The 15,107-nt window shown below is 36.3% G+C and overlaps 1 protein-coding gene across 5 annotated transcripts in view; it reads left to right on the forward strand.

The window, feature by feature from the left end:
• The window catches only part of LOC123562334 (multidrug resistance-associated protein 1-like), a 96,171-nt gene extending 82,752 nt beyond the window's left edge, over nucleotides 1–13,419 (forward strand). For all 5 annotated transcript variants that reach the window (XM_053537121.1, XM_053537124.1, XM_053537120.1 and 2 more), the window contains exons 23-30: nucleotides 4,298–4,497; nucleotides 6,869–6,995; nucleotides 7,534–7,635; nucleotides 8,280–8,426; nucleotides 8,955–9,113; nucleotides 10,319–10,485; nucleotides 10,922–11,116; nucleotides 11,819–13,419. In XM_053537121.1, the coding sequence (XP_053393096.1) occupies nucleotides 4,298–4,497; nucleotides 6,869–6,995; nucleotides 7,534–7,635; nucleotides 8,280–8,426; nucleotides 8,955–9,113; nucleotides 10,319–10,485; nucleotides 10,922–11,116; nucleotides 11,819–11,930 (1,209 nt within the window). In that variant the 3' untranslated portion in view covers nucleotides 11,931–13,419. The remainder of the gene's footprint in view (nucleotides 1–4,297; nucleotides 4,498–6,868; nucleotides 6,996–7,533; nucleotides 7,636–8,279; nucleotides 8,427–8,954; nucleotides 9,114–10,318; nucleotides 10,486–10,921; nucleotides 11,117–11,818) is intronic.
• Nucleotides 13,420–15,107: the final 1,688 nt, after the last annotated feature.

Consider the following 15,107-nt stretch of genomic DNA (forward strand, 5'->3'; position numbering starts at 1 on the left):
ACCTTGATTTTGACCTAGTGACCTACTTTCACATTTCTCAAGCTACAGCCTTCAAATTTGGACCACATGCATAGTTTTGTGCACTGGAAAAAACTTTGACCTTGATTTTGACCTAGTGACCTACTTTCACATTTTTGAAAGTACAGGCTTCAAATTTGGACCATATGCATAGTTCCGTGTTTCAAAATGAAATTTGACATTGATTTTGACCTAGTGACCTACTTTCACATTTCTCAAGCTACAGCCTTCAAATTTGGACCACATGCATAGTTTTGTGTACCAAAAAAAACCTTGACCTTCACATTGACCTAGTGACCTACTTTCACATTTTTAGGGTACAGGCTTCAAATTTGGACCACATGCATAGTTTTGTATTCCGAAATAAGATTTGACCATGATTTTGACCTAGTGACCTACTTTTACATTTCTCAAGCTACAGCCTTCAAATTTGGACCACTTGCATAGTTTTGTGTACCGAAATGAACTTTGACCTTTACATTGACCTTGTGACCTACTTTCACATTTTTGTTAGGTACAGGCTTCAAATTTGGACCACATGCATAGTTTTGTATTCCGAAATAAAATTTGACCTTGATTTTGACCTAGTGACCTACTTTTACATTTCTCAAGCTATAGCCTTCAAATTTGGACCACATGCATAGGTTTGTATACCGAAATGAACTTTGACCTTTACATTGACCTAGTGACCTACTTTCACATTTTTAAGGTACAGGCTTCAAATTTGGACCACATGCATAGTTTTTATTCCGAAATAGAATTTGACCTTGATTTTGACCTAGTGACCTACTTTTACATTTCTCAAGCTACAGCCTTCAAATTTGGACCACTTGCATAGTTTTGTGTACCGAAATGAACTTTGACCTTAAGATTGACCTAGTGACATACTTTCACATTTCTGTAGCTACAGGCTTCAAATTTAGACCACATGCATAGGATTGTGTACCGAAACAAACTTTGACCTTGACATTAACCTAGTGACCTACTTTCACATTTCTCAAGCTACAGCTTTTGAATTTGGACTACATGCACAGTGTTGTGTACAGAAATGAAATTTGACCTTGAGGTAGTCAGTAAGTCTTGAAATTTGGAATACTCAAAAATGGCACATTGGTGGGCGCCAAGATCACTCTGTGATCTCTTGTACTTAATTCACATAAGCAGGAACATACTTACATCTTCATTTGCCAGACTTATTTGAAACTGAGGACATTTCAATAGCACAGAAAAGAGAAAGAAGTAGCTAAACACAAAGTTTTAAATGTAATTAGTATACATAAACTTATATAACATTCATTCTTTATCAAAAACACAGTATGCAGGAACACAACACTAGTTATCTGCACAACATTTTAATCAATAAAAAAGTACAGCACTTTACTAGCAATACAATAGATATTACAAGAAATTGTATTTAAATGAGATCAAACTTCCAAAGTTAGTCTGAACAAACAAACAAACTCAAGAGGGTATAATTGTAATTATTGATAATGCAGGCACTGTGGCATATGCTGCGTTTACACTTAGCCACGATGTCCACGACTTGAGAGAAGCGTGGGGCCTCGTGGGATCGAATCGTGGTGATCTTGAGGGAACTTGGTGGAATCATGATGATCGTAAGGATCGTGACAAAATTTATGATGGTCAAAAATTTTGCCACGATTTATCTTAAATCTTGATAGAGCGTGATAGAATGTGGAGATCATTGTAGAGCGTAATGCAGACCTTGATGCTCCATCGTATGGTGAACTTGGAAACACGATTCTAAGTTCCACTAGATCTGGAGGCATCCTTACATAGTTGACATTGGAGCCAACATCTTCACGCCTTAGTTCTGTGTTGAAAAGTTGAGGGTAGTGTCCCAGTTAGTGCCTTCAGTTTCCATTTAACAATGATCTCACCCAGCAGGTCTTAGGCCTTCTATTTCTTCTTCTCCTTCCTCTCTCTTCTATCCTGCCGTTTTTCGTCCCTTGTTGCTGCTGCCGACGAGAAACTATTAAAGGCATACACGAAAATTGCAAATTCAGCATCTTGTTCAGCTCTTTGATGCATAGCTCGTTCCTCTTTGGAATCTCTGGAGAGAATGAGAGGATGACCCATGCCTCCTTTTTATACTCCAGTCGTGCTCAAAACGTGACAATCTTGAACAAATGGTGGCCATAAATAGTAGGAGAGCTTAACAAAACTTAATAACGTGAGGGATCTAAACAGAACGTGACAAAACGTGATAGCATATCGTGGTAATTGTAAGAGAACTTGAGAGAACGTGATAAAATCGTGGCAGATCTCGACCAGAATCGTGTTGGTTTCGTAATAAAACGCTGCAGGTAGTAACAAAACATACTGAGAGCGTAAGAAAGCGAAGGAAAGCGTAGTAATACAAAATTCTTGCAATAAATCGTGGAGTTCCGTGCTTTTCTTTAAATCGTGGACATCGTGGCTAAGTGTAAACGCAGCAATACCAGAACATTTACAAGACAGAGATTTGTCATTTACCTAGATACATTTTGTATACATGAAATTATATGTCCTCAACCACTGCTATATTTTCTGGAATATTTATAGTGGGTAGTATGATGGAATAGTGGAATAGTGATGTCAGTATTGTCACTGGATTGTTTCAAACCATCATATACTTAAAAATTTTAGTACCCATGTAAGCTTTTACTGATAGGAAATAATTATTATTGTATAATGAAATTTATATAATTTCAAAAGCAGTTTTAGAAGAACACAATGTACCAACTCTATTATAGTCTTGACTGGGGTTTTAAATATGATAAACCTATATATTCTTAGAAGTGTATTCTACAATATAATGGCTTGCTAAATCATATATATCATTGAGTCAACATAGTGTTGAAATGGCCCTCATTTCAGACTGCTGTATCCCCCATTGATTTTATATAAACTGTTATTTAAACTTATGTAGAGAGACAACTTGTTAAATGTAGATGGTCACTAAAAACAGTTGGCACGTAATGACAATTTGCAAGTTATATCAGTGTATGTATTTTATATATATGCCATAGTATTACATGGCAGAAATGGAAAGTTGAGTGCTAATATGATTTGTATTTAACCCAATATACATTATCACACAGAAATAAACAGATTCTCATTACATGCCAATGACCTTAAAAAAGATGAAATGAGCCATGCCATGAGAAAACCAACATAGTGCTTTTGCGACCATCATGGATCCAGACAAGCCTGGGCATCCACGCAGTCTGGTCAGGATCCATGCTGTTTGCTTTCAAAGCCTATTGCAATTAGAGAAACCGTTAGCGAACAGCATGGATCCTGACCAGACTGCGTGGATACATGCTGGTCGCGAATGTACGATGTTGGTTTTCTCATGGTGCGGCTAAATAACCTTCATTCAGGAGTGATGCGACCTGTACTGTCCTTAACACAAGTTTGACTAGAATAGGTTAAATACTTTATATTTCTGGAGTATTGTTGTATGTGGACTTTGAAATTTTTGATGTTTAAAAACAGAAAAATTCTATCAGAATGATTAAATATAATGATATTAGTATGCTTGCATGTTACTGAAGATTGCTGGGTTTGGCGGGGAAACATGGTGCTTCCTTTAATCTGCTGCATTTTGCAACACTTTATGTAATGTCAAGTTTTATGTTTTGGAAACATTTGAGCCGTGCCATGGGAAATCCAACATAGTGCATTTGTGACCAGCATGGATCCAGACCAGCCTGCGCAGTCTGGTCAGGATCCATGCTGTTCACTAACGGTTTCTCTAATTGTAATAGGCTTTGAAAGCGAACAGCATGGATCCTGGCCAGACTGCGCGGGTGCGCAGGCTGGTCTGAATCCATGCTGGTCGCAAATGCACTATGTTCGTTATTTCATGGTGCAGCTCATTTCTGTATTTATAATCTTAATTTGCTTGAGAAGATTTTTTACTTGACTGCATAGCTCAATAGGAAGAGCGTGGATCATTGGGTCTTGAGCTCGAGCCACCGGCGAGGCTACATTCTTCATGACAATTTGATGGAAAACATTGTGTCAGAATTCATTCATCCTCCACCTCTGATTCATGTGGAGAAGTTGGCAATTAAGTGGAGAACAGGTTAGTAGTGGTACATATTCCAGGAATACTGGTTAGATTAGCTGCCAGCCATTATGCAACTGAAATACTGTTGAAACCCAAATTTAGGAGGAAAAAAAATGAAAAATTTGTTACTTGTATTATTGTCATATCAGACTTCACTTTCTTACTACATTCATATTAATATAATCTGAATAATGTTTACAGCGCTTCTATGTGGCAACGTCCCGCCAGCTTAAACGACTCGAGTCAGTGAGTAGATCTCCAATCTACTCCCATTTTGGGGAGACGGTTACGGGAGTGACAACTGTGCGAGCATATAGACAACAGGAACGGTTTATAGAAACTTCTGACAATAAAGTGGATGCTAACTTGGAATGCCATTATCCCACTATTATATCTAACAGGTGTGTATGTCTGTAGAAATATTTTGTGCCACCTACCAGTAATAACTGGGGAAGGCTTAAAAGATTGTCTGTGTCATTTGATGTATCCGTATATTACAACTTTCACAAATGGTCACCATTGATATGTAGATGAACTTAAAGAAAGAAATGACTGAAAGTTTCTAAATTTTTAGAACCCTTTTATGGACAGACTGCAATTTTTTTCTTGTTTTGCTTCTTGTTTTTGTTGGGGTCTATTTTAAGCCATTGTTTAAGCAGGTACTAAAGGGTAATCGTTTAAAGCAATATAGAGAATTTTACTCAGTTATCAAGGAAAGTGTAATATTAAATGTAGCGTAATATTAGATATATCATATGTGAAATCAGTTTTATAACAAGCATTTATGTACATTTTGTATCAGTTCTGTCATAAAACCATTGTTTTTGTTGTTTGCAAGGGGTTTTTTTTAGCTCACCAGAGCACAAAGTGCTCAAGGTGAGCTATTGTGACGGTCATTGTCCGTCGTCCGTTGTGCGTCAACATTTGCCTTGTGAACACTCTAGAGGCCACAGTTGTGACCCAACATTTATGAAACTTGGTCAGAGTGTTTGTCTTGTTAATCTCTAGGTCAAGTTCGAAACTGGGTCATGTGGGTTCAATAACTAGGTCAGTAGGTCAAATCAAACGAAAAGCTTGTGAACACTCTAGAGACCACATTTGTGACCTAATTTTTTATGAAACTTGGTCAGAATGTTTGTCTTGATGATCTCTAGGTCTAGTTTGAAACTGGGTCATGTGGGGTCAAAAACTAGATCAGTTAATCAGATTTAAGGAATAGCTTGTGAACACTCTAAAGACCACAATTGTGACCTAATCTTTATGAAACTTGATCAGAATGTTAGTAATGATGATCTCTAGGTCAAGTTTGAATGTGGGTCATGTTGGGTTAAAAACTAGGTCAGTAGGTCAGATCAATTGAAAAGCTTGTGAACACTCTAGAGAACACATTTGTGACCCAATCTTTATGAAACTTGGTCAGAATGTTAGTCTTGATGATCTCTAGGTCAGGTTCAAAACTGGGTCAAGTTAGATTGAAAACTAGGTCACCTGGTCAAATCAAAGGAAAAGCTTGTGAACACTCTAATGGCCACAGTTGTGACCCAATATTTATGAAACTTAGAAAGTTTGGCTTAATGATTTCTAGGTCAAGTTTGAATCTGGGTCATGTGGGGTCAAAAACTAGGTCACCTGGTCAAATCAAAGGAAAAGCTTGTGAACACTTTAGAGGCCACATTTGTGACTCAATCTTTATGAAACTGGGTCAGAATGTATGTCTTAATCATTTCTAGGTCATATTTGAATCTTGGTCATGTGGGGTCAAAAACTAGGCCACTAGGCCAGATCAAAGAAAAATCTTTTCAACACTCTAGAGACCAGAATTTAAGTTTGAAACTCATGAGAATTAGTCAGAATGTTTGTTTTGATAATTTATAGGTCAAGTTCGAATCTGGGTCATGTGGGGTCAAAAACTAGGTCACCGGTCAAATCAAAAGAAAAGCTTGTGAACACTCTAGAGGCCACTGTTGTAACCAGATTTTTATGAAATTTAGTCAGAATGTTTGTCTTGATGATCTTTAGGTCATGTTCAACTCTTGGTCATGTAGGGTCAAAAACTAGGTCAGTAGGCCAGATCATGGCCCTCTTGTTTAACAGAGGAGTAAATGTGTGCTTAGGACAGCTGAAGCTAACACTCTTAGATACCATATTTTCTACTTGATCATCATAAAAAATTAATCTTTGTCAATGAAATTTAGGTAAAGCCCAAAAACATGTTACTTTGTCAAAATAAGGTCATTAGGTTAAATCATAGAATACTTTGTTAACAATGTAGAGGGCACTTCTTCAGCTTGATCATCTAAATCTTTGTCAGAATGTTTATCTGTATGAAACCTAGGTCAAATTTAAAAGTTTGGTACCTGAGGTCAAAAACTGTGTCTCTGGGTCAAATCATTGAAAAAGTTGGTTAATGATCTACCTGATTCACATAAAATGGTCAAAATGTTTGTTTCTATGAAATCTAGGCCAAATTAGATATAGGTCATCTGGGATAAGAAATAAGCCACAAAGTGCATGCTTATCTAAATTAGCATTTTTACAGGTATAGTGTTAATGTATATCTGTTTTCTATTTTAGCCTCTGCAAAATAGCTTGGGAAGCATTGATACCCTAGCACAGCAGAACTCAGGCACCAACAGGTCCCTCAGAATTTTGTAAATGTTTTTTATATCAGAAAAAAAAAACTGTTTTAACATGCATAATCTCTGTGTTGTATGATTGACTTTGTTGAAAATTAAATTGCTATAATTACATTTACATAATTATATCTTTTAGGTGGTTAGCCATTCGTTTGGAATTTGTTGGGAACTGTATTCTGTTTTTTGCTGCACTGTTTGCCGTCATTGCACGAGATTCACTGTCCCCTGGTATTGTGGGTCTCTCAATCACATATGCTCTAAATGTAAGTATTTGTTCAGCACTTTTTATTGTTTAAACCAAAACATTCATTTATAACTGTAACACACAAAAAAAACAACACTTCTAGTAATGTTATTCGAAAATCTACATTTTATGGACATCACCCGTCTACATAAAATCTTGATATTTAAAAAGCATGAAAAGCATGTGGTAGTTTCATGGCAGTCAGTTTGATCCATTTTACATCTTACCTTTTTTGATACATATTGATGAAATAATGGCTCTTTTCCACTTTTAGAAAGTTTTGAATGTAAGCAGCACTGTCAGAAACTATTGTAATGAATGCTTTCAAATTTTTCCTTTGACATCATGACATGATGATTCTGCACCAGGTTCCATAACACCAACTTAAGTTCACAAAATTATTCCCCTTTTTCAACATAGAAAATTTTAATAAAGCGTTTGTATTATGTTGAAGGGATTCAAATAGCTGAACATGCTTTGTGAAACAGTTGCTGGTAGGTTTGTACAATATTCACTTTGAAATGCGTTTTCAAATATGTACGAGTTCCTCTTTCCAGGTGACTCAGACCTTGAACTGGATGGTGCGTATGACCACAGAATTGGAGACGAACATCGTAGCTGTGGAGAGAGTGAAAGAATATTCTGAAACACCCACAGAGGTAAGTTAATCTTATTTGAGCCGCAGCATGAGAATCCCATCATAGTGCATTTGCGACCAGCATGGGTCCAGACCAGCCTGCGCATCCGCGCAGTCTGGTCAGGATCCATGCTGGTCGCTAACGGTTTCTCTAATTGCAATAGGCTTTGAAAGCGAACAGCATGAATCCTGACCAGACTGCGCAGATGTGCAGGCTGTTCTGAATCCATGCTGGTCGCACATGCACCATGTTGGTTTTCTCATGGTGCTGCTCATTTATACATTAAATGCCCAATAGTTGTATTACCAAGTCAATTTCCAGCAGGTACTTGCTTATCTTGAAAACATGTATTTGCTCATAATGATCTAATGAACTGACTCCACTTGTATGAAATATTTTCTGGAAGTGCATTTGATGTCTCTCTCTACCAGTGAAAGTAGAAAGCACCTGTTGACCCAAGCTGACAGGGCAGCTGTAATTAAGCCCTAATCCTTTATTTGTTCCTGGAAAGACATGGTATTCTGTAGTTTAACATAGAATGTTGCTTCTTCAAGCGTAAATTTACGTTACTTGAACGACTATAATTGTAAGTTGAAATTTTTAAAATATGTACATATTATTAAGGTTATACTGGAACTGAGAAAAGCTTATATTATACATTTCAGGCTGCCTGGGAAATTGCTGAGAAACGTCCATCTGAAAGTTGGCCTGATAATGGACAGGTGAAGTTTGAGAACTACGGGACTAGATATAGGGAGGGATTAGATCTGGTTATTAAAGGAATTGACTGTACTGTCAATCCAGGAGAAAAAGTAAGTTACTAATTTTTAAAGAATACCTTGCAGTTACTAATGCTAGGAAAAAAAAGTCTCACATGCTCTCACTTGTGATTCAAGTCTTGCTCCGGTTGTCATGTAAGGAAGCGATCCAGCTATCCAGCTGGCTTGGTGAAGGTCCTTGTTTCTACCCAGGTGCTTGAAATAATTTCCAGAAGGATACCTTTGTTCTCCCTTCACCATTTCAGCTTAAAAATGGCCATATGACTTGAACTGAATTTGTGTGACTTTAAACCTAACAAACAAACAAATAAATAAAAAAAAACTTGGGAATTTTCACTAATTCTAAATGGGAAAGATCTGGTTGTAGCTTATTTTGATTTATGTAATCTTCAAAGCTATGTTCAAATTACTTATCAAGCTGTCAAACAAGTTTCTGTCAGGCTCAAGTTAAAACTGAAATCACTACAGTTGTAACTGTCAGACTTATTTTTCAAGATTGAGTACCAGAGAAATTACTTGTGTTGTGTAGTGATGTTTCAAGTGAAAAGTGACTTATTTCAGGTTGGTATAGTTGGACGTACGGGTGCTGGAAAGTCTTCCCTTACTCTTGCTTTGTTCCGTATCATAGAACCTGCACAGGGACGCATCATTATAGACGGTGTGGATATTGGGGAAATAGGTCTACATGATCTACGTAGTAAACTTACAATTATACCACAGGTAGGTTCAAGCCATGGTTTTACAGCTGGTAATGATAGAAGTGTAATTTTAGCCTCACAACCATTCAGTCTCGGGAATTCAAGAAAGCGAATATTTGTCTCTTTTTATCTCTGCAGTGCCCTAACTACGCTTGGGTAGCTGTCTGTCTGGGTGTGTTTTTTTTAGCAGATTATGTTGATACATTTGTACCTATACAAAAATTACAGTTTCATAACTTGTAACATTATATCTATGAGAAATATTCAAAACTTGTGTTTCCTTGTTATTGATGTTTCCACTTAGGCCGCTATAACCCTGTCTAAGTTTGTACCTAAGACACTCTAACTCTAACTCTGTCTCAGTTTGTACCTAAGTAGCTATAGCCCTGTCTAAGCTTGTACCTAAGTTACTATAACTTAATTTAAGCTTGTACTTAAGCCACTATAATCCTATCTTTGTAGCTTAGCCACTATAACCCTATCTAAATTTGTACCCAAGCCACTATAACCACATCTTAAGTTCGTTCCTAAGCCCCTGTATGCCCCCCCCCCCCCCCCCCCCACACACACACACACCTCAAGAAACTAAGAAAAGCCTGCCTCACTATTTTTTCAGGTCTGAATATGGGACTGCTCTGAATATTATGTTAACACATGCAAACCCTTTGTATTAACAATTTGAATTAGTCTGGACAAAGTGATTTTAAAACATTTGAATAATGCCCACCATTTCTCTTTATGTTTAGGTAAACACATAAGGAGACAATGATTGAATGCAGAACTTAATAGATTTATTTGAGCCGTGCCATGAGAAAACAAACATAGTGGGTTTGCGACCAGCATGGATCCAGACCAGCCTGCGCATCCGCGCAGTCTGGTCAGGATCCATGCTGTTCGCTAACAGTTTCTCTAATAGTAATAGGCTTTGAAAGCGAACAGCATGGATCCTGACCAGACTGCGGGGATGCGCAGGCTGGTCTGGATCCATGCTGGTCGCAAACCCACTATGTTGGTTTTCTCATGGCACGGCTCATTTAATGGTTCATTTCTGTTACAATAATCTGTATGAATGATCAAAAACCATATTACATATTACAATATCATTTTATGTACTTTTAGAAACATTTTATTTTACCTAGTTATTCCTATCAGTATCTTGATACAGGTTCTCGGGAACCATTATTTTTCTATTAACCACTTGAAAAAATACTTTAAATATGTTTTCAGGAACCAGTTTTATTCTCTGGTACACTGAGGATGAATCTTGATCCATTTGACCAGCATACAGATGATGCTGTATGGACAGCTTTAGAACATGCTCACCTGAAAGCATTTGTGTCCAGTCTACCTACAAAGTTAGAGTACGAGTGTACTGAGGGAGGAGAAAATCTCAGGTATTTACTTATACGTTTAATGCAAGACAATTTCAAAAGAAGCAGTAGTGCATTTGTTTACATTTCTGAAGCTGACAGAAGGTATGATGGAGAACGACACTATAAAAATAAAGAAATACTGTGGATAGTTAGGGTTAGTAGATGAACATGTATGAGTAGAGGTAGCTGAGAGGCAAGGTGAAATATTCATTTTAAAACCTTTCATCAGTTTTAATTTGAACATTTGGATTTTACAAAGTAACATCCAACATCCATCAACGCCAGTGGTTTTCCAGCATCTTGATAAGTTACATACATTTTCATCATTTGAAACTTGACAGTAAAAAATCCATACAGGTATGATCACTATTTCATGTTTTCATCAAACTTCAAGCTGTAACTAGTTACAAGAATATTATTTAGGTGTCTGAACTTGGAATTTAATTTCTGTTTCCAGTGTTGGACAACGGCAGCTGGTGTGTTTAGCAAGAGCTTTGTTACGGAAGACAAAAATTCTGGTCCTGGACGAGGCGACTGCCGCAGTCGACCTGGAAACTGATGATCTGATACAGCATACTATACGTACAGAATTTAGTGATGCCACTGTGCTTACAATAGCTCATAGACTTAACACTATCATGGACTACACTAGGTAAGGTTTTTTCTTGTTCACAACATTGCTGTTTCAATTGAATTAAGTTGCATTGGTACAGTGGATGTATAAAGGTTAATAATAAACAGCTTCTGAAATTAAGATGCCAGTACATCTTATTTTTCTACAGATAAAAGTTTGTAAGCCTTATATTATGTTTTGGAAACTCTGTTAAAAGAACAAGTTGAGCTGAAATTGTTTATTTGTTACGGTTGGACCTATCTGACATTTATTTACATGTGATAATAGAAAGTTGTATTTACTACTTACAACCTGTTTATTGTCAGTTTGAGAATATCTACTGAAATAAAAGGTTTTATCTACTTCTTGTGACTTTATAAGTTTGCCTATACTGTGCTTCTTGTTATAAAATTTATGGAGTGAAAAAGGGTAATGCTTGGCAGATACCTTACATTATAAAGGATTGAAAAAAAGATGTATGTACAGTTAGTTAAATATTTTCAACTCTATAAATGTATGACAGTCGGTACTGTCAATATTTTAAAGCATTAGCTTTGAGATAGCAGTATGTTTAGGATCAGGTTGGTAAGGAAACTTTCAGAAAACAACAGTTATTTCAGTTTTCATGAAAGTACTGTTTAGCTCTTACAGTCTTTTCAACTTCTGAGTATCTTGCTCTCAACCTTTGATTGTCTAGGGATATGAAAAATAAACTCTGTAAGTACCTTATTTTATTTTCAGGGTAATGGTGCTGGACCAGGGAAATATTCGGGAGTTCCAGAGTCCACAGGAGCTATTACGGAATAAAGATAGTATATTTTATGGTATGGCTTCAGATGCCGGCCTGGTCTGATGATATAGGTGCTCTTAGATTGTGTGGATTGATGGAAGTGTTAGTATAACTGTATTTAAGAATGAAGAGGCAACCTCGAGTGTTTTAGAATACATTGGTGACAGTACACAAAAATTATAAAGCTGCCAGAGTTCACAAACATGGTTTTATAGAAATGCTTCAAATTAAAATGGACCATTTGACAACTAAATTCAGGTGAAGATACGTATACTTTGTATCTATAGTAAAACAAGGATCACTCAAGGTGACAATTGGAAGAGTTAAATACTGGAGTTACCCAGAGTTTCCAGTTCAAACATAGAGAATATAGGGGAAGTGACCAGGAACCTAATGAATGGCTTGAGCAAGCCCTCATACGTGAGAGGGCTGTGTTACACTGTACATTAAATAGCTGTTGCTTCATTTTGAAATTACAGAAATGATTGTTTTTTTGTGATCGCTCAATGTCTGGCATGTGTCTGTCAACATTTTGCTTGTGTATGCGATAGAGGCTGTATTTATCAATAGATCTTCATGAAATTTGGTCAGAATGATTACCTTGATAAAATCTAGGTCAAGTTTGAATATCGGTCATCTGGGATCAAAAACTAGGTCACTAGGTCAAATCAAAGACAATACTTTGACCGCCTCGATAGCCTAGTGGTAGAGCGTCCGCTTCGAGTGCGGGAGGTCGTGGGTTCGATCCCCGGCTGCATCATACCAGAGACGTAAAAAATGGTACCAGTGGCTCCCTTGCTTGGCACTCAGCATTAAAAGGACAGAAACTGGCCTCTTCTCTCATACCCTCATGGCGATGGATTCCATCAGGAATGAGGTGTCGAGAGTGATTAATATAAGTTGTAGAACTTCTTTCACAATCGACCTAAAATAAGTTATGTATAAACTAAAGACAATACTTGTTTAAACTGAAGAGACCACATTTTTTGGTTATATAGGAAAAAATACTTTAAAAATTATCAGATCATATTTCCTAGACTGTTTAATTATAATTACCTGATGACCCCAAGTGATTAGGGGTCACTTGACTGTGACCTTGACTTACTGACCTACTTTCTTGTTTTTAGCACACCTGTCAAATAGTGACAGGGTGAGCTTTTGTGATCGCCCTTCGTCCGTCGTCCATCCACAATTTCTTCTGAACAAGATAGAGACCACATTTTGCAAGCAATTTTGATCAAACTTGTACAAAACTTGTATTGGCATGATATCTGAGTTCCTTTCAAAAACTGGCCAGATCCCATCATGGGTTCTAGAGTTATTGCCCCTTAACCCTTTACTCCATAGATACTCCTTTTAACGCATCTATGCATTACTCCATAGATACTCCTTTTAACGCATCTATGCATTACTCCATAGATACTCCTTTTATCGCATTCTACTACACTGATAATTTAAATGCAAAATACCAATAAAATATATTGGCAATGAAGCCCACAAAAGCATATTTGTGAAGTTTAAACTGTTAATTAAAAGATCAGTTTCAGAAAAACTTGTGGTTATAATTGTAATTTATTGATAATTATCACTTTTAATTCAGGTGGCATTTTCTGAAAATCACACTGACTTTATATATATTAGGACAGCTATTGATGGATGGAAAAGTAAATAGGTGACCCAAAAACAAGTTATTATTTGCATTCTATCATTCAACTATGGCAAATTATGTAAAAGTGAGACATAAGATTGGTGTAATAAAAGATGTGGTTACCACAACAACCATTAAAATCCATAGATCACTTGTCAACATTATGGAATTTATGCTAATTGACCTGGGCCCCTTGGAAGTGTGTTTATTGTGCACAGCTGTCAAAACAAAGCAATTAGGGTGTTGTCTGCACCCTTATTTATGATGTGGATCAACAAATTTTATAGAAAGTGTCTTTGTTCAGTACTTCTTATCAAAACATTATGTAATTAATTAATTTTATGATCTATGAAGTTCTGTAACTTTGGTAGGGGTGTAGATTTTAATGATTAATTAAATGGGTTTGCTTATTTTGAAAATCACTTAATATACACCTTTCTAGTCTTTCATTTACCTTCAATTAATAAAATTGTGCATTTGTAACAGTAAAAATATTTCTTTTCTGTTGTATCACATGCATAAAACAGCTAAATTACAATAATATTCTAAGGTCTTAGGTTTGTAGCTTTCTATTGTGAAAAATATTTATCACAAAATTATGAAAAATATACCATCAGAAAGGAAATTTAATTCTAAAAATAAATTATGTTGGACACTAATTGGTTAAAACAAGTATTCATAGACTAATTTTGATCTGAGTAACACAGGTATAAATTTTGCATTTTTCTCCAATAACCTGTATGGAGATAGTGTACAGATAATGCAGAAAGATTCTTTTATTTCCTCCAATACTGAAGAGCTGAACATATATACAACATTGAATATCATAATATATACATGTCAATGGAAAATCCTATATAAACATACACATACCACACATATTTATATGTTTACACAATGTCACATAAGTTCTAATTACAAACAATTTAAGGCATCAGTAAGAGTTAACTAGCACAGGTCAACAGGATCATCAATTAAGAAATTCTATACATAATCAGTTTGGAAAAAGATGTACTTGTGAAACACAATACAGCCGTGCCCCCGGCAGTGACCGTAAACCTTGCATGAAAACAAGCATTATTTTTATTAAAACTGACGTACGAGCATAACAAATTTGAATTCCATATACATTTTATAAATGATTACCGTAATCTTATTCATGCAGTATCATACGTTTCATGTATTTGGTAATACTGTAGTACTTAAGACAGTATTCATTGCTTTCTATTGCGAGATTAAGGAGGTACCAGCACTGCTCTTTCGGGCACAGTGGGAAAAGCTGTGTAAATGCCCTCATGCCGCATAAGTCTATTATAGAATCCCACAGTTGCATCCGTATAGAGGCATTTTTCAGACAGAAGCAAATAAGATGTACGTTAATGTCTTCACACAGCAATTCACACTTTTTACATCTTTGCACAAAGTGTGAAGACAACATCGAACCTATCAAATTTACAAGAAATGAACATATGTTTAACAGTTTTGGGTTTCTCCTTGCTAACAACCATAATTGACTTGGCTTTTCTACATTGAGAACGGTATTTAAAATCGGTCTATTTTCACAGAGCCTAACTATCCGTTTGAGGTGATCT

The sequence above is a fragment of the Mercenaria mercenaria genome, chromosome 2, assembly GCF_021730395.1.
Source record: "Mercenaria mercenaria strain notata chromosome 2, MADL_Memer_1, whole genome shotgun sequence".
NCBI classification, from domain to species: domain Eukaryota; kingdom Metazoa; phylum Mollusca; class Bivalvia; order Venerida; family Veneridae; genus Mercenaria; species Mercenaria mercenaria.